The 18,765-nt window shown below is 43.5% G+C and overlaps 3 protein-coding genes across 8 annotated transcripts; all 3 read left to right on the top strand.

The window, feature by feature from the left end:
- The first annotated feature begins 1 nt into the window (after position 1).
- Positions 2–2,616, top strand: LOC139556231 (nucleoporin Nup43-like). The gene is made up of 8 exons (XM_071369888.1): positions 2–254; positions 531–653; positions 758–835; positions 967–1,129; positions 1,334–1,469; positions 1,571–1,722; positions 1,808–1,924; positions 2,084–2,616. The coding sequence occupies exons 1-8, from the start codon at positions 132–134 to the stop codon at positions 2,311–2,313; spliced, it is 1,122 nt and encodes a 373-aa protein (XP_071225989.1). The 5' UTR covers positions 2–131; the 3' UTR covers positions 2,314–2,616.
- Positions 2,617–2,806: 190 nt separating this feature from the next.
- On the top strand, positions 2,807–11,270 carry LOC139556227 (serine/threonine-protein kinase LATS1-like). Of its 4 annotated transcripts, none has more exons than XM_071369882.1 (8): positions 2,807–3,005; positions 3,764–4,111; positions 5,458–5,608; positions 5,917–7,391; positions 8,204–8,786; positions 8,904–9,089; positions 9,252–9,358; positions 9,455–11,270. In XM_071369882.1, the coding sequence occupies exons 2-8, from the start codon at positions 3,794–3,796 to the stop codon at positions 9,986–9,988; spliced, it is 3,354 nt and encodes a 1,117-aa protein (XP_071225983.1). In that variant the 5' UTR covers positions 2,807–3,005; positions 3,764–3,793; the 3' UTR covers positions 9,989–11,270. The 4 variants fall into 4 exon arrangements, 3 of the variants coding, with proteins under 3 accessions (XP_071225983.1, XP_071225981.1, XP_071225982.1); XM_071369880.1 differs by having other exon boundaries at positions 3,685–4,111; XM_071369881.1 differs by having other exon boundaries at positions 3,628–4,111.
- A 197-nt stretch (positions 11,271–11,467) lies between these two features.
- On the top strand, positions 11,468–18,724 carry LOC139556221 (katanin p60 ATPase-containing subunit A1-like). Of its 3 annotated transcripts, none has more exons than XM_071369866.1 (11): positions 11,468–11,726; positions 12,069–12,231; positions 12,342–12,487; positions 13,765–13,933; positions 14,267–14,388; positions 14,510–14,615; positions 14,724–14,882; positions 15,027–15,153; positions 15,329–15,463; positions 17,477–17,603; positions 17,826–18,724. In XM_071369866.1, exons 2-11 carry the CDS (start codon positions 12,070–12,072, stop codon positions 18,022–18,024), a joined length of 1,452 nt encoding a protein of 483 aa, XP_071225967.1. In that variant the 5' UTR covers positions 11,468–11,726; position 12,069; the 3' UTR covers positions 18,025–18,724. The 3 variants fall into 3 exon arrangements, with proteins under 3 accessions (XP_071225967.1, XP_071225966.1, XP_071225968.1); XM_071369865.1 differs by having other exon boundaries at positions 13,744–13,933; XM_071369867.1 differs by having other exon boundaries at positions 11,512–11,726; positions 13,709–13,933.
- Positions 18,725–18,765: the final 41 nt, after the last annotated feature.

Below are 18,765 nucleotides of genomic sequence, written 5' to 3'. Positions count from 1 at the left end.
CAAGGCGTTTAACGTTTAATTTAGTTGAGTTTGTCCTAATGGGCCACCATATGAGACCTGGCGGGATTCAGGAAAATTCGTTTTAATAAAAGAATTAAGCAGAAGTACAAGTAGCTACGTTTAAGATTATTATGATGGAGGGTATCAATGCAAAGTACGTGTCACAGAAAATAAGTAAAACGAGATGGAGACCGGTCTCATCTTCGTCTTTACAGCAACCAGACATCTTTGCTACTGGGTCTTGGGATAACGAGGTGGGTTTGCTAGCTAGCCAAACCGCTAACTTTAATGTTAACTAGCTACTGTCGGTACTGTCAACACATAACGTTAGTTTGCTTTATTATTCTCTGTCAATAATAACAAGCATGTCACTTTACTTACCTACATTACAGAAGACCAGTGTGCTGCCACTAGCGTTAGGGCAATTTATGCATAGCTAACGTTAGCTACTAGCTAACTAGTATACTTAGCTATCATCAATCAGCTGTTGAACATGTATTTTTGTCTGATTGCATACATCTCTTTTTAAGGACAACAAAATTTCCATTTGGTCCATCGGAGAGAATGGGATCTCCGGTTTGGACGATGAATTTGAGGGAGACCCCCAATTAGTATGTGAACACAAACATAATGGGGATGTTCTGGACCTTCAAGTAAGTTTATCAACTAGGTCTAGGATATTAGACTGACATTGTTGTACTTGGTCCTTCTTTTCAAAATATAATGCCATAATTGAATGTCAATCTTACACTTTTAGTTTCTGGATCAAGACAGAATAGTAACAGCATCATCGACTGGAGCAGTGATCATCTTTCGGCATCACCACAACAGCCAGGTATGGATGTTATTTCACAAGACATCATCATAATGAAGATACACCAACAATCATGGATACACAATTACAAATGTCAAGGTAGCTTGTGGAGGACCTTGTGTTCAATAGCACCTGTATTCTCTTCTCAACAGACATTGTCTGTTTCTCAATTGTGGGAAAGAGCACATCATTATCCCTGCGACAACGCTCCATGTACTGGAATTGTGTGTAACAGCCCTGAGATTGTCACGGTCGGGGAAGATGGAAGGATCATCCTGTTCAGAGCGGACCAGGAAGGAGTGCTGCGCACCATAGGTCTGAGAATGAAACAATACTTTAGTAACAATACCTCATAGATAATTGTATTCTCCCCGGGCAGTGGACATTGTTTTCATCAAGGTTGCATTTTGAACTTGCAATGGCCTACATGCTAATTTCCAAAAGTAATCTGGAACTTCAAATAAAATCCCACCCTTTAGCCAAGATAATACTGACATACTATTTTTCCTTAATTGTCAGAAAATGCTGATAGTAGCACAATCCATGATGTGACTTTCCTAAGGACTACGGAGATCCTTACTGTCAATTCAATTGGCCAGCTCAAAATATGGGACTTCAGGCAGCAGGGCAATGAACCATCGCAGATTCTTTCACTGTAAGCTGTTTAAATATTTGAAGAGCTAATGTAAATCAGTTTTTCTGGTCCTACAAGTTTGTTGTGTAATGTCCTTTTATGTTTTTTGTTTTGCCTGCAAGAACTGGGGACAGAGTCCCACTGCATTGTGTGGACAGGCACCCCAACCAACAACACATTGTGGCCACAGGGGGGCAGGATGGCATGCTCTGTATCTGGGATGTGAGACAAGGCAACATGCCCTTTTCACTTATGGAGGCACACTCTGCTGAAAGTAAGATATTTATGGAAGTGATTTATTTACTAAAACAGCAAATCTATCTTTGGTTCACAGGTTAACAGTTTTTTTGTGCTCACAGTGTGGGAGGTCCATTTTCATCCATCAAACCCAGACCACCTGTTCTCATGCTCAGAGGATGGATCACTGTTGCATTGGGAGACTTCCTCAAATTCAGACACACCATCCTTCTTACAAGGCAAGTCATCAGAAAGATTTTTTAAAGGCTCACAGAGCAGGATGGTTGTGTTTATTGCCAAATGGAAGTATTTGATATATCAACCTGTTTATTTGGCAGGATAACATTACTGTAACACCAATCATTCATAATCCAAATTGTACTTTTTCTGTTCACCAGGTGGACGGAACACGAGCATAGTTTCGCGCAGCGCAATAGCCCCAGCAGGTGGGAACCAGTCCCTCATCAGTTCCTGGCTCACTGGAGACTCAAGTAAGGGACGCCTTGAGACAACTCACATGCTGCCCAGTCAGACCCTGTCTGTGAACAGTCTGGATGTGCTGGGACAATGCTTGGTGTGTGGAACGGACGGAGAGGCTATTTATGTTAACAGACGGGTCCCAATTTAGAAAGCTGTTTTGCTATTAACATTAATAGACATGCTGGCTGGACTTTATTTACCTTTAACTGTTTGTTAAAATCTGTTTTCAGTAAAAGGTCTCGCTTCTGAGGATTAGATAACCTCAATCGGGTGAAATTGTTTTTGATAGTCCTGAAGGAGGTTGAAGAAATTGTAAGCATACAGAGGTCTTTTATTACCACTGAAATATTACTTTTGTACAGGAAATTGTGCTTGATTTGTGGGTAAGTCATATTGGTTGTGTTCATGTCATTTAACTCCGGTGTTTTGAAATAAAAACTCTGCATAAAAATGTGTTCTCACTTATCCAATTATGTGTCACTTTTCATAACAGACAAGATATACAGTATGACAAAGAACCATTATATGGACCACATTTTAAGTCTTATGAGAGATTATTTATAGAATCCATTTTGTTTATGTTGTACTTGGAGGGGGGGCGCTATCACAAGGGATGATGGGGGGGGGGGAACAAGGCAGTGAACCAGCACATCCGGGAAACTTGTCTCTGTCAGACATCACAGGAATATTCAAGCCACAGTTGGGACTAACACGGAGTAGCATTAAAGTTACTTTAAATTACTTTCAAACGTCTAAATCAGTAGATGTACTCATAGTTGATCGCACTTTCTAGTTGATTTGAAATCTGGAGATCTGATTAGGAGAATAACACTGCTGCCGGTAAGTTCATTGACAACAACCTGCTAGTTATAGCTAACTTGGATGGCTAGTGGTTGTTTTGCGACGCCGACGGCGAAGACAACCCGCAGTAGCCGGTCCTTGTTATATCTGTGGTCGGCCTTTGCTGTCTGGTTTAGCTAACGTTAGCCGGCTGGTTGTCTGGCTAGCTAGCTATTTAACTGAAATTGAGTCAGGTGCTAGTTACTTTTCAGCGTTAACTAAATAAAACATTGAATTGTATTCTTCGATAAGTTTTTGCTTTGTAAATTAGCTGGTTGTAAAACGAATCTACTTACATAACATTCTACAGTCAGTAACGTTTATAGATACAGGTTTAACCATCTTTGGTTGCTAACGTTAGTTAACTATTGTAAGCTAGCTAAGTTAGCCACCAACACCATTCGTTTTCATGGTCACGTTTGCAAGTAAACGTTAGTTCCATTAATAAGGTTGTAACTTAAAACTACAAAAGTAAACTATTACACTTATCTTCCATAATGAATTGTCTGAATATATTAATTGACTAAATCTGTAGGGTCATTTCACTGCTTCAGTATCTGCTGAGAGGTTGCATTCATTACTATTAGCTAGCTGCACCATGTTTATGTTTTGTCATCCCCAGGTACTCAGCAGGATGCAGATGTAAAGTAATTCGTCTTGAACCATCTCTTTGCCCCAGATAACCTCGCAGTGACACTGCTGTGTGCTTCTATCCTGTTCTCTCCTTTGGCTGCCAACCTACATGTTCTTACATGAAGAGAGGGGAGAAACCCGAAGGATATCGACAGATGCGACCCAAGACTTTCCCCGCCAGCAACTACAGTGGCAACAGCCACCAGATGCTGCAGGAAATTCGGGAGAGTCTCCGTAACCTTTCCCGACCTTCTGACCTCCCTAAGGTGGACATGGGGGGCGCTGGAAAGGTGATGCCTGAAGATCCCAGGCAGCAAGGGCGCTGCAGCAACCCCAAAAACCCATACCACAAGGCCTTGCAGGAGATTCGCAAGTCCCTGATGCCTTTTGCCAATGAGCCCAGCTCTTCTGGAAGGACTGCAGAGGTTAACAAACAGATGCTGCTGGAGCTGCTGTCTGCTGGTTTTGAGGAGGTAAGGAGGAAGAATGTAAAAGTGGAAACAGTACTTCAGCTAGGTAGCACATTAGTACTGTGTAGTAAATTAAGTTATTTTCATTTTTATGAATATAACCCAAATAAATCAGATGTTTAAAATCAGTCAAGCAACGTCCATACTGACAGTTGTCGAGTAATCTGATTTATACCAGTGTTTCCCCTATATTCGTTCAAATCGTCGCCACCATTCTAACAAATTATTATATTTTAGAATCTTTTTAAATATGTTTTATTCGGATGGTGCAACGCTTTCAGTGTAAACTTAAAGACTAAAACTAGATATAAAGTATGCAGAAAAGATAATGGAGATATATGTATATATAAAAAAAATTAAAGATAATCTTTGAGAACTAACATTCACCAAAATAAAAACTAGACAGTCAGGGAGAATGTAAAATTCCAAAAATGTCTTGGCATGGGGCCCCCATTGATTTTATGTTTGAGTCACTCAGATAGCATAAGAACACAGCATAAGCCATGGCAAAATATGTAGAATTTCATGAAATTAGATTTAAAACAGCAACATTTTGTCTCTGCGAGCAAGAGGGACTCAAAAATATTTGCCAGGGGTTCATGCCATTGTCCATTACCACAACCCCCCCCCCCCCCCCCCACACACACACTATGCTAACTTTGCCACCGCCAGAAAAAAACATCTTAGGGGAAACACTTTATACCATGAACAACTCTGAATTATTCAAGCTATTGCACAAAATGCATAATGTAATTATTGCAGAATGTTTTCCCTTTGTTGGTGGATGACAGGAGACTGATGTGAAATATGAAAGCTATGCAATGTGGAATGACCAGCTTTAGCTGCATGCTCAGGGTGTCATGATTGTCTGTGACCTTTAGTCACTTTAACTCTACCTACATGTACATATTACCTCGACTAACCAGTGCCCCCGCACATTGACTCTGTACCAGTACCCCCTGTATATAGCCTCATTTGTTGTTTTACTGCTGCTGTTTAATTATTATATATTTTTTTCTTCTATTTTTTACTCAACATGTTTTTTTCCTTTTCTTAAAGCATTGTTGTAAGTAAGACATTCACTGTACGGTTCACTGTACCTGTTGTATTCGGCGCATGTGACAAATACATTTCATATTCAGCCCTGAGGCAGAGATCAATGAAACCAAGTATGTCAAAAAGCTAAGGATATGTCTGGTTCTTAAAAAAATAAATATATATATATATATTCCATTGTATTTGAGAGTTGTGGGTAAGTAGTTCCTGTAAACCTGATATGTTTGTCTAATAGCGCCTTGAGAAACCTTTTTATTTCAGGTATTAATGGCTAGTAAATGTATTGTGTGCAGGAAATGGTGATCCGTGCTCTGAAGCAAACCAACAGTCGCAGTGTGGAGGCAGCCATAGAGTACATTAGTAAGATGAGCTACCAGGATCCTGTGAGGGAGCAGATGGTGGCGGCCGCCGCCCGCCCCGTCAATGCAGGCATGAAAGCCCCCGGTAGGTGTCTGTCCTCTGGGACCAAACCACTCCTTTACCCAGGGTTGTTCACGGAAACCTGGCTACCATTGTTCCAGGATCTAGGACTTGGCTATACTATTTATCTCTGGAGATACAATCAATTGTCAATGAGGGAACAAGATTCTGTTGAACAACTCTGGTTTGGGGGAAGGGAGTGTGTTTCAAATGAGAATGTTGTACAAGGCAATGGTTTGCTTTCTTTCATATTTCAGTAATGTCTATCGCAAACATAATTATTCATTTTTATATGCTGCCATGAACTGTAGTTTTTCTTCCCATCATTGCAGGTTCATCTCACATTCAGCAGCCTGTGCTGAGGAGGCAGAGCTGGAAGGGTTCCAAGGAGTCTCTGGTTCAGAGACATGGCCCCATGATGGTGGAGGGGATGATTTACCATTCAGACAGCCCTGGACCCCAGGGTGACCTGGCAGGACGAGGCCCACCCACAGCTTTCCCACAGGGTCACCCTGGCAACAACCAACGGGTCAACCCTCCCCTACCCCCTCAGGTGCGCAGTGTCACCCCTCCCCCAAACAGAGGTGCAACCCCGCCCCCACCTTCCTGGGACAGTAACCTCTCCACTAAGCGCTTCTCTGGCAACATGGATTACCTCGTGCCCCGCATCTCTCCTGTTCCCCAAGGGGCCTGGCCTGAAGGCTACTCAGCCCCCCAGAACCAGAGGGGCATCAGCCCAGTGCCCATGGGCCGTCAGCCCATCATCATGCAGAGCTCTGGGGGTAACAAGTTCAGCTTCCCCTCCAGCTGGTCTCAGAACGGCTCCCCTCAGCCAGACTACATGGGACACCAGAGTGGTGGCAGCAGACAACCCCCTCCCCCTTACCCAGTGAATCAGAGCAACAGACAAAGCCCAACCGCTCAACAGATGCAGGCCGGAGGTCCTGCCTCCTCCCCATCCTACATCAACGGTGGTAACCTCCCCCAGTCCATGATGGTGCCTAACCGGAACAGTCACAACCTTGACTTGTACAACATGGGCGTGCCTCAGTCCTGGTCCCAAGCCCCCCCTGGCCATCCTCAGTCCTCCCCAGGTAGTAGTAACCAGGACGTGTCCCCCTCATGGCAGCAGCACAGCATCCCTGTCCGATCCAGCTCCTTCAACAACCACCAGATGAGCAACAGGCAGGGCCACCCGGCCAGCTCCCAGCCCTCTGCCACCACAGTGACAGCCATCACCCAGGCCCCCATCCTGCAGCCTGTGAAGAGCATGCGCGTTCAGAAGCCTGAGCTACACACTGCCGTGGCCCCCGCACACCCTCCCTGGATGCACCAGCCCCCTGCACCTCCCACTACCTACCAGGAGCCGCTACCACCAGCACCCATGCCCCAGGTACCCATGCCAGTAGCAGAGGTGCCCAGTTACCAGGGTCCTCCACCCCCATACCCCAAACACCTCCTCCAGCAGCCTGTTGCACTCTGCCCTGCCTATGACCCAGGGCCCAAGCCCAGTTCTGGGAGAGAGGAGGCTGCAGAGGAGGAGGATTGTAGCAGCACCGCTAGTGACAGGCCAGAAGGCCCAGACTTTGCTGCTGTGGGAACAGAGAAGGAGAATAAACAGATCACCACATCTCCAGTGCCTGTGCGCCGGAACAAGAAAGACGAGGAACGGCGAGGAGACCCCAGAGTGCCTCTCTACTCTCCCCAGGCCTTCAAGTTCTTCATGGAGCAGCACGTTGAGAACATCCTGAAGAACCACCAGATGAGGATCCATAGGAAGAAACAGCTGGAGAGTGAGATGCAGAGGGTGAGAGTACACAGTCACTGCTTATAATGTCCCTGTGAGTTAAATTTGGTCTAAACAATGGTATAATCTAAATACATTTGGTCTATTCAATTCGGAGGGATACAGGGTATTTATTTATTAGCTGAAAGGCCTACATTTTCACTGTAATGGATTTGGCATGTCCAATGACAGTCAACCTTAAGACTCTGGCACCCTCTTCAAATATGTTGTCATGCAGTCCTGGCTTTCAATCTTCCTGACTCTTTACTATTTATTTCCCGTTTTATATTTTCATTCTTTTGAATGTTATATTCTTCCCTTCTGCTTAGCTGTCTCTCTTTCTCTCCTTTTCTCTCCCTGCTGTCACTAACAGCTGATGTAGAAGGTAAAGGTATCTCCTATCAATGCTGTGACCTGAATAGTCCACACAGATCAATGACCAAGTAAGCAGCTGTTGAAAGATGGGCCACTTTAATTGAACAGCATGAAGCCCTCTGCTGACTGACCGCATCACACCAACTCCTTAGGGAGATGCATGCCTTCCTTCCCATCCACTTTCCATGTTTAGTGCTCCGTCCAGCTTAAATTATGCTTGCCAAGACAACCAGCCTTATTGAGAACGTCTGCTGTATCTCTTTGGTTGTTTTTTATCTCTTACCTTTCTAATGTGTTTTAATGCTTACTATTTTGTGTTCCTTGACCTGGGCCAGCATTCTGCCAGGTTAAATCCATTGCTTTGCTAATACATCTGTGGTTGTCTTATTTTGTGTCTAATTCATGTTCTGTGGTTCTCTTAAGGGCCTGAATGTAAATTGTCATATTTTGCAATTTAGGTCAAGTTGTCAGGGGATGCCCAGGAGCAGATGCGCATGATGCTGTCTCAGAAAGAGTCCAACTACATCCGACTGAAGCGGGCCAAGATGGACAAGTCCATGTTTAAGAGGATCAAGACCCTGGGCATCGGTGCCTTTGGAGAGGTGTGTCTAGCCCGGAAGGAGGACACTGGAGCCCTGTACGCCATGAAGACGCTGCGCAAGAAGGACGTTCTCCTCAGGAACCAGGTGGCCCACGTCAAAGCAGAGAGAGACATCCTGGCTGAGGCTGATAATGAGTGGGTGGTGCGGCTCTATTACTCCTTCCAGGACAAGGACAACCTGTACTTTGTGATGGACTACATTCCTGGGGGAGACATGATGAGTCTGCTGATCCGCCTGGGCCTCTTCAAAGAGGAGTTGGCTCAGTTCTACATCGCTGAGCTCACCTGCGCCGTGGAGAGCGTGCACAGGATGGGCTTCATCCACCGCGACATCAAGCCAGACAACATCCTCATAGACCGGGACGGACATATCAAGCTCACTGACTTTGGCCTCTGCACCGGCTTCCGCTGGACACATGACTCGAAGTACTACCAGAGTGGTTAGTATGATCCATGTTTTATGACGCTTGTTGCGGCTTCCATCCAGGGTAACACTGTTCTCCCCCTTTTCATTGTCAGTAAAGCCAGGCAAATCTTTGTGTCGTGTCTTTCTGCAGGAGACCATGTTCGGCAGGACAGCATGGACTTCAGTAAGGAATGGGAGCAGGACCCATCTAACTGTCGCTGTGCAGACCGGCTCAAGCCCCTGGAGAGGAGGAAGGCGAGGCAACACCAGCGCTGCCTGGCTCACTCCCTGGTGGGGACACCTAACTACATCGCTCCAGAGGTGCTGCTAAGGACGGGTAAGACTGTGAAAGGGAATATTTGAATCCGCTCTGAAGTTGAAAATATTATCGGTGATGTTTGAATGACCAGTGCAGGAGTGGAATTTTGAAAGGTTATTATTTGTCTCTTGTGCATCATGTTATTGTGTCTAACATGTGACTGTTACCTCACTGTTCAAGGATACACCCAACTTTGTGATTGGTGGAGTGTTGGTGTCATTCTGTATGAAATGGTGGTTGGGCAACCTCCTTTCTTAGCAACTACACCCCTGGAAACCCAGCTCAAGGTAAATCAACCAGTTATAAACTGTTGTTGGCCTGGTTTGTTAAGTGCTGTTGTCCTCCGCTCTATGTTTAAAGCTCTGGTTCGTTATTCTACCCAGGTGATAAACTGGCAGACCACCCTGCACATCCCCCCTCAAGCAAAGCTGAGCCCAGAGGCATCAGACCTTATCATTAAACTATGCCGTGGCCCCGAGGACCGCCTCGGCAAGAACGGTGCCGACGAGATCAAGGTGCAGCCCTTCTTCAAGACCATCGACTTCTCCAACGACCTGCGACAAATGCAGCCGGCCCCCTACATCCCCACCATCGCTCACTGCACAGACACCTCCAACTTTGACCCGGTGGATCCAGACAAGCTGTGGAGCAGCAACAACGAAGGTGAGGGCAACCACAACGACACCCTCAATGGGTGGTTCAGGAACGGCAAGCACCCCGAGCACGCCTTCTACGAGTTCACTTTCCGACGCTTCTTCGATGACAACGGACACCCCTACAGCTGTCCCAAGCCCATTGGCATAGAGTATGAGGAGGGTTTTGATGGGGACGAGGCAGACTCTGAGGCCCTGACACAGGAGGAGGGAGACCAGGAAGAGAGCAGCAGGGCACAGGGCCGTGATTTGGTCTATGTGTAGTATCGTTTAAGAACATGTTTGTTCTGCTGGACTGTTTGCACATAATAGGTCTGGGAAACAGGTTTCTGGTTTGTCAGAGAGCGGGTCAGGATGTGTGTGTGTGTATTCAGTGGCATATTCTGTGGGGCAGAACAATTAGGAACAGATATAATTGTACCATACAAGCAGATACACGGTACATATAACTACACTACAGTCTACAAGAGGAGGGTTTAGTCTTTTCACACTACAAGTGTATTCATGGGGTTGTATATGGTAAGGTTCATATGTGTTGACTCTGAACAGACTTAAATTAATTGAAAGAAAATATCTGGGTTCTTCGAAGAATTACAAACCCTGTTTTAAGCCTTAATTTATTCAAGATATTATAAACTGGTGATGCTAGTTGATATAAGTATGAGATTTTTTTTGTTGTAACATGTTTTTATTGGAAATGTTCCTAATTTATATTGTAAGGTCTTGCAATGGGGATATACTGTATTAGTGATATAACTGGTAGGATTTGCAGGGATAAGTAACTCTTGAATTATTAATTCCTGTGCCTTTGATCTTCTGCTCTTTCACCAAATACTGTATATGGGACTACCATTTCAAACTAGACTAGCCTGAGTTGATTGAACTAGGATTGTGTGTATTTTTTGAATTTATACATCAAATGTATTTATAAATTGTTGTAAATATTTTCTCTATTCTGTTGGTTAGTTGATATTCATTAGGGCAGGCCCTCTTCATTATTCCCCTCAAATCTCTTTCCTCAGTAATTTTTGGTAACGGTCATTCCACAGTGTTTATTTTGTTTAATGTGGCCTTTCAGCACCAAGGAAAATCTGAAAGGTACCTATTGTAATAATACACACACAAAAACAGTTGGGGCCGACAGGCTCTGTTATGCTATGTACAGTAAATGTTATTATCTTTCATTCACTTCCACTTCATCTGCTTTCATCACTTCTTTCATTCAGTCTCTCAACCAAAGCACTAGGCTACGCTGTGTATGAGCTCACTGACAGGGCTGACCTGTTATTGAAGGACTGACACTTGTAATGGGAAACTGGATTATGAACGGGCACTCTTTAGTAGCTCATGGTGGATGGATGGGTCTCCACTCCATCCCATCATTTAGCCTTTTATGTGTTTTGGATAGCTATGAATGTAATTATGGAATAGGAGCACTGACATTGCTGCACTGGTTTTGATTACATAATTCGATTATAGTGTAAATGTTTTTTGGGGAGGTTGGGTGCAGGGAACGGGAGTGATTAATAAACAATGTAAAGCACTTCCACGAATTCCATTTTATTGTCCCTTTCACACCTGACACCCCTGGAACTATCCAATATACAGGCTGGCTCTACTAGCTATACAAATCAACAATGCCAGTATCTTCACCCAAATGTGGAGTCTGGTGAAGAGGGTCAAAGCCCATGAAATACAATTTACAGCAATATTATTAACGCTTTTGGTACATGAAAGAGTGACAACAGTAGTGGTACTGCTGCCGCTATTGTTCTGAATTCAGTTCAGGATATGACGCGTTGACAGCTTCAAACAGAGGCGGCTTTGGTGTGGTTGTTGTAGCTCTCTTGTCAGACGAAAATAAACTATATTTATATAGCTACCAGTATTCTATATATTTTAGCCATTTTCAAACCCTTGGGGATCAATTTGTGTTTCAGTCCGTGGGTGCGGTTCTACACTTTTTATGTCGTATTTTTCTTTCCCATCAACAATGCAACAGGTGGGTCTAGCTAGTTAACGTTAGCACTAGAGCTAACTAGCATGCTAAAGAAGTTTGGTAGCTGGTTTGAAGTTGTATTTTTATGTGCCAGTAACGTTGTGACAAATACTTTTGCCAGTTGTATTACTGGTATAGTTTTTCTAAATCGCGGTGCTGTTTGCTCGTTCATCTGAAACGTGTTAGTTAGCTGAGTTAGTTAGCCAGCTAGCCAAGTTATGTTAAGTAAGCTAACATTCAGAGCTGGCACATCCTTATGTCCGTTGATGTTTTGTTTTACAGAGATTCTGTTGTCATCCCTTCTGGAGAGAACTGTACTAACAACTAATGTTCTTCATCCCCTAGAATGAGTCTGCATGAGATCAGTGAAAACGTGAAACTTGCTCGAGAGTACGCCTTACTTGGGAACTACAGTTCTGCTATTGTTTGCTATCAGGGAGTACTTGAACAAATTAAGAAACACCTTTTTACATTACGGGATAAAAGCTTCCAACAAAGATGGCAAAAGGTAAAATATAAGACGTTTCACTTTCAAAACTAAGTTTAATTTAAACCGAGTTTTGGTCAGACAATGTCTGCAAATGTCACTTTGACCCTTGCTCTTGACATCTCTTACAGGTATGGCAAGAGATAAAGGAAGAAAACAAACAGGTTGAAGAAATAATGACAACTCTAGAACATTTTAAACTGGAGACCACCCCATCTAAACCACCAAGTAATAAAGATATTATTCGTGACATATGGCCTGTACAAGTAGAATGCAGGTACTGTATGGACTCCTTTCATAAGTGGATATTGCACTTTACTGGGAAAATATATTTAAGTTGTTTTCAGGTCTTTACATTCGTATCTGGTTTGGTTAGTAAGCTGTTTGTCTGAATAAAATAATTAATGAGTGGGATTATTGCTCAGAGTACCTGATAGTAAGTAGCCTGCTCTCTTTCTTGCGGCGCTAAATGTTACCTTTTAGTTTTGGCCTACAAAATAGCTGAACATAAATGTATTATTTGGAGTGCCACCCGGTACTTAAATCTGCACAATAGAGACTACTGCCCTATGTACATAGTCATTGAACACTGGTCACTTCAATATTGTTTACATGCTGTTTTACCCACTTCGTATGTATATACTGAATTCTAGTCGAGGCTCATCCTATATAACTACTGCTGTGCACACCTTTTCTATACATCATGTACATACCTTTGATCATGTAGTGTATGTGGACACCTGCTTGTCGAACATCTCATTCCAAAATCATGGGCATTAATATGGATTTGGTCCCCCCCTTTGCTGCAAAAACAGCCTCCACTCTTCTGGGAAGGCTTTCCACCCGATGTTGGAACATTGCTACAAGAGCATTAGTGAGGTCGGGCACTGATGTTGGGCGATTAGGCCTGGCTCGCAGTCGGCGTTCCAATTCATCCCAAAGGTGTCCGATGGGGTTGAGGTCAGGGCTCTGTTCAGGCCAGTCAAGTTTTTCCACATCGATCTCAGCAATCCAATTCAGTATGGTCCTCTCTTTGTGCACAGGGGGATTGTCATGCTGAAACAGGAAAAGGCCTTCCCCAAACTGTTGTCACAAAATTCAGAGGACAGAATTGTCTAGAATGTCATTGTATGCTGTAGTGTTAAGACTTCCATTCACTGGAACTGAGGGGCCTAGCCCGAACCATGAAAAACAGAGAAACAGACACATTTGGGATGAATTGGAACGCCGACTGCGAGCCAGGACCAATCGCCCAACATCAGTGCCCGATCTCACTAATGCTCTTGTGGCTGAATGGAACCAAGTCCCTGCAGCAATGTTCTAACATCTAGTGGAAAGCCTTCCCAGAAGAGTGGAGGTTATAGCAGCAAAGGGGAGACCAACTCCATATTAATGCTAATGATTTTGAAATGAGATGTTCGACGAGCAGGTGTCCATATACTTTTGGTCATGTATTGTATATCTACGTAACCAATAAAATGTTATTTGATTTGCTTAGGCTGATCGACGTAGTATTCCCTTCTTTCCTCAAAGATCCTCTCCTCTTCCGGTTAGGGGGCCCCCGGTTCCCTACAAAGAGAGCAAACCTCACAACAACCGCCTGTATGTGGCTGGTGTGAGGGCTCCGCATCGCCAGTCACCACGCGGGCCCAATGGTGACAGAGCCAAACCTTTGAAGGGCAAGGAAAAGAAAGAGGCCCTAGCCACACCAAAAGACGACAAGGTGAACAAAGTACCATCAAGGATTAAAATATGGACTGGAAGGTCCTTTGTTACACCCTCCTTTCACATAATACAGATTTAATCCTCCTAGATTTTCTTAGGTTTACAATTTAAAATATATATTTTTTTATTGTATTACTGTCCCAGGAACATGCACAGGGAAAATGCTTTGTTGGCATTACCCTATCTTAACTTGAAAACTATTTGCACTGTAGACCAAAAATTCTTCACTCTACTTGTTACCTAAAATCATCACCTGGTTCCTGGCTTAGAAAAAACCTCTGCATTGAGCCCCCTCAAGGCTGACAAATAATCCTGTATGTTTGTTTTGCAGAACAAATGGGAAGTTTCCGAGAAAGAGAAAGATGTGAAGAAGTTTGATGGGCAAGGATATGACAAAGACCTTATTGAGGCCCTGGAGAGAGACATCATATCACAGAACCCCAATGTTAAATGGTGTGTGTGACTGGCTATGATTTATTAACTGTCCTGAACAGGATAATTCTAAAAACATACAAAATGTTTCTCTTTGTAAGGGTTGTCTAACAGGAAATACTTGTTTGTTTAATGCCTGTAGGGATGATATTGCAGATTTGGAAGAAGCAAAAAAGCTTTTAAAAGAAGCTGTTGTGCTACCCATGTGGATGCCAGAGTTTTTCAAAGGCATACGAAGACCATGGAAGGTATACATGGAAGCCCAAGGCCCACTTGATTAATATGTTATTTTGATTGGAAGAGTTGATACGAAGCTTTGCTAATATGTGGTGTATCCATGTGTAATATTTTCCTAGGGTGTGCTGATGGTGGGTCCTCCAGGCACAGGAAAGACTCTTCTGGCCAAAGCCGTTGCGACAGAGTGCAGAACCACATTCTTCAATGTTTCATCTTCTACTCTCACTTCCAAGTACAGAGGGGAGTCTGAAAAACTGGTCCGCCTTCTATTTGAAATGGTAAGATCCTCGTCAGCTTCCCTGCCCAGACGGAATATTTTTTTCCTAGAAGAAAAACTGGTGGTATCATATTACATGATGTGAAAGGGTGGTGTTTTTGAGGTGTTGTGGCTCTAGTCAGTGTTTCTTTTCTCCTCTGGACAGGCCCGGTTCTATGCTCCCACCACCATATTCATCGATGAGGTTGACTCCATGTGCAGCCGCAGAGGAACGTCAGAGGAACATGAGGCTAGCCGACGGGTGAAGGCAGAGCTGCTGGTCCAGATGGATGGTACACAAACAGCAGCTACTCTGCTTATAGAAGGCCAAATTAATTACATGCACAATTTATGTCTATAAAAATGTTTCTTGCCCAATAAATTATTGTACCCTAAATACATAGCAGGGATCGAATTTTGCTATAGTTTTTGATGCTATTGTTCCTAGGATATTATGCTGTTGTTTAGGTGTGGGAGGAGCATCAGAGAATGAGGATCCCTCTAAGATGGTGATGGTGCTGGCAGCCACTAACTTCCCCTGGGACATCGATGAGGCTCTGAGGCGACGTCTGGAGAAAAGAATCTACATCCCTCTGCCTTCAGGTCCACAAACACTACTCACTGTAAATCGTCTATCGTAGTCCAAAACATGTAGGCATATGGACAGCAGTATTCTAGAATATTTGTCTGTTGGCTTTCATACTTTTTGAATTCTCAAGCAATTTATCCAACTGTCAACACATTCAAATGAATAGAGGACGCTTACCGAAACCACATTGGTTGGGAATCGTAGGGCGGTGCACGTTCGGGCTGTGCGTTCCACTTTGGATGGTTGTCTCAGAGCCACATAGCTATGTCACAATGGGACACCGGACTATCACGTGTCAGAGTCTGGACTATGATAATTTACACTTGACACTGCTTTCCTGAAACATACAGTTAAACATCTAAAATCTAAAAGTATATACATATACACACACACACAGTGCTTTCGGGAAGTTTTCAGGCCCCTTGACTTTATCCACATTTTGTTACATTACAGCCTTAATTCTAAAATTGATTATATAAAATTAAAAACTCAGCAATCTACACACAATACCCCAAAATAACAAAGCTAAAACATGTTTTAGAATTTTTTGCACATTTTAAAAACAAAAATACTTTATTTACATAAGTATTCGGACCCTTTGCTATGAGACTCGAAATTGAGCTCAGGTGCATCTTGTTTCCATTGATCATCCTTGAGATGTTTCTACAACTTGATTTGAGTCCACCTGTGGTACATTTTATTGATTGGACATGATTTGGAAATGCACACACCTGTCTATATAAGGTCCCACAGTTGACAGTGCATGCATGGCAGAGCCAACAAATTGTCCGTAGAGCGCCGAGACAGGAGTGTTTCGAGGCACAGATCTGGGGAAGAGTACCAATTTTTTTTTTGCATTGAAGGTCCTAAAAGAACACAGTTGCCTCCATCATTCTTAAATGGAAGAAGTTTGGAACCATCAAGACTCTTCCTAGAGCTGGCTGCCCGGCCAAACTAAGCAATCGGGGGAGAAGGGCCTTGGTCAGGGAGGTTGCCAAAAACCCAATGGTCACTCTGACAGAGCTTCAGAGTTCCTCTGTGGAGATGGGAGAACCTTCCAGAAGGACAACCATGTCTGCAGCACTCCACCAATCAGGCCTTTATGGTAGAGTGGCCAGACGGAAGCCACTGCTGAGTAAAATGCACATGACAGCCCGCTTGGAATTTGCCAAAAGGCACCTAAAAGACTCAGACCATGAGAAACAAGATTCTCTGGTCTGATGAAACCAATATTGAACTCTTGGCCTGAATGACAAGCGTCACATCGGGAGGAAGCCTGGCACCATCCATATGGTGAAGCATGATGGTGGCAGCATCATGCTGTGGGGATGTTTTTCAGCAGCAGGGACTGGGAGACTAGTCAGGATCGAAGCAAAGTACAAAGAGATCCTTGATGAAAACATGCTCAAGACCTCAGACTGGGGTGAAGGTTCACCTTCCAACAAGACAACAACCGTAAGCACACAGCCAAGACAACGTAGGAGTGGCTTCGGGACAAGTCGCTGAATGTCCTTGGGGCCCAGCCAGAACCCGGACTTGAACCCGCTCAAACATCTCCGGAGAGACCTGAAAATAGCTGTGCAGCGACGCTCCCCATCCAACCTGACAGAGCTTGAGAGGATCTGCAGAGAAGAATGGGAGAAACTCCCCAAATACAGGTGTGCCAAGCTTGTAGCGTCATACCCAAGAAGACTCGAGGCTGTAATCACTGCCAAAGGTGCTTCAACAAAGTACTGAGTAAAGGATGAACAATGGAAACAGGATGCACCTGAGCTCAATTTCGAGTCTGAAAACTTATGTAAATAAGTACATTTGTTCTATAAATTTGTAAACATTTCTAAACCTGTTTTTCGCTTTTTCATTATAGGGTATTGTTTTACATTGTTGAGGAACATTTTTTATTTAATCCATTTTAGAATAAGGCTGTAACGCAACAAAATGTGTGAAAAGGGTCTGAATACTTTCCGAATGCACTGTATATATTCATTCACAATGGCGTACGTGATGTTTGCTTGTTTTCTCTGCAGCCAAGGGCAGAGTGGAGCTGCTGAAGATAAACCTAAAGGAGCTGGAGCTGGCCAATGATGTGGACATGGCCAAGATAGCAGAGCAGATGGAGGGCTACTCAGGAGCAGACATCACCAACGTGTGCAGGTAAGGCCTTTACTTTTTCAGGTTTAGGTTCGTTTTTTCTTTAACAAATAGAACCAGTCACAAATAAACACTAGATTGGTCAAGTATGCTAGTTCCAATACCTCAGCGAAGACTATCACTGATTTGAAAACGAGATGCCTCTCAAATAAGGAAATAAAGAACCACTCCATGTTATTTGTATTCCATTGCCTTGAGTGAACCCTTTCTCCATGACGTCTGTAGGGACGCCTCTCTGATGGCCATGCGGCGAAGGATCGAGGGGCTGACGCCAGAGGAGATCCGTAACATCTCCCGAGACGAGATGCACATGCCCACCACCATGGAGGACTTTGAGTCTTCTCTGAAGAAAGTGTCTAAGTCTGTATCAGCTTCCGACCTGGAGAAGTATGAGAAGTGGATTGAAGAGTTTGGCTCTTGCTGAAAGTTAATCAGGAAGCCTGCAGCACCTCAAATCTGCAAAGGAATTAGTGGGAGGCTCAGTATATGTTCTGGGAACAATACTTTAACTCATGTCTTCCTCTTTGTAAATGATTTATATTTTAGGCTAGGTGATGCGACATGCCTTAAAGTAGGGTAACAAACTGCTTCTCTTGGAAAATGTCCTCCTGGATACACCACACCCATAGGTACCTTGTATTGATTATAAACAGGTTATCAACATAAATAGAATGGTAAACATTTATATTTATGTCATACCAGTGGTATAATCTGATATACACATGGTTGAAATGCTGTTTCAGCCAATCAGCATCCATGACCCAAACTACATGGTTTACAATATACAATTAGTCAGTCTCATGGGCATAACAAAATTGGTAGAAAACATTCCCAGATTTGTGTTCAATAGGTTTTATTATGGGTCCACAGAGCTAATCCTATAATCCTTACTATTTGCCTTGAACACCTTTTCCTACCAAAGTATCCAGTGTCTTTGGGTTTTATCTGGTGATGTGCTTTTGGGATATCTGTTAATCAAAGTTACACTACCTGAAACCGTTTATTTTATGCACTTGATTTTATTTTCTTAATGTGTATTTAGGGGACTACCTGGTTCAAATTTGAATGTTTATACAATCATAAACACTAACAATTTTGTTAATAAAGTTTAAAGTAAAATATGACTTGCATTGACAAGGCTTCCATGTGCTTTGTGTAGACTGAG

The sequence above is a fragment of the Salvelinus alpinus genome, chromosome 27 (genome assembly GCF_045679555.1).
Source record: "Salvelinus alpinus chromosome 27, SLU_Salpinus.1, whole genome shotgun sequence".
Taxonomy (NCBI): domain Eukaryota; kingdom Metazoa; phylum Chordata; class Actinopteri; order Salmoniformes; family Salmonidae; genus Salvelinus; species Salvelinus alpinus.
This window is presented reverse-complemented; position numbering and strand designations above follow the sequence as displayed.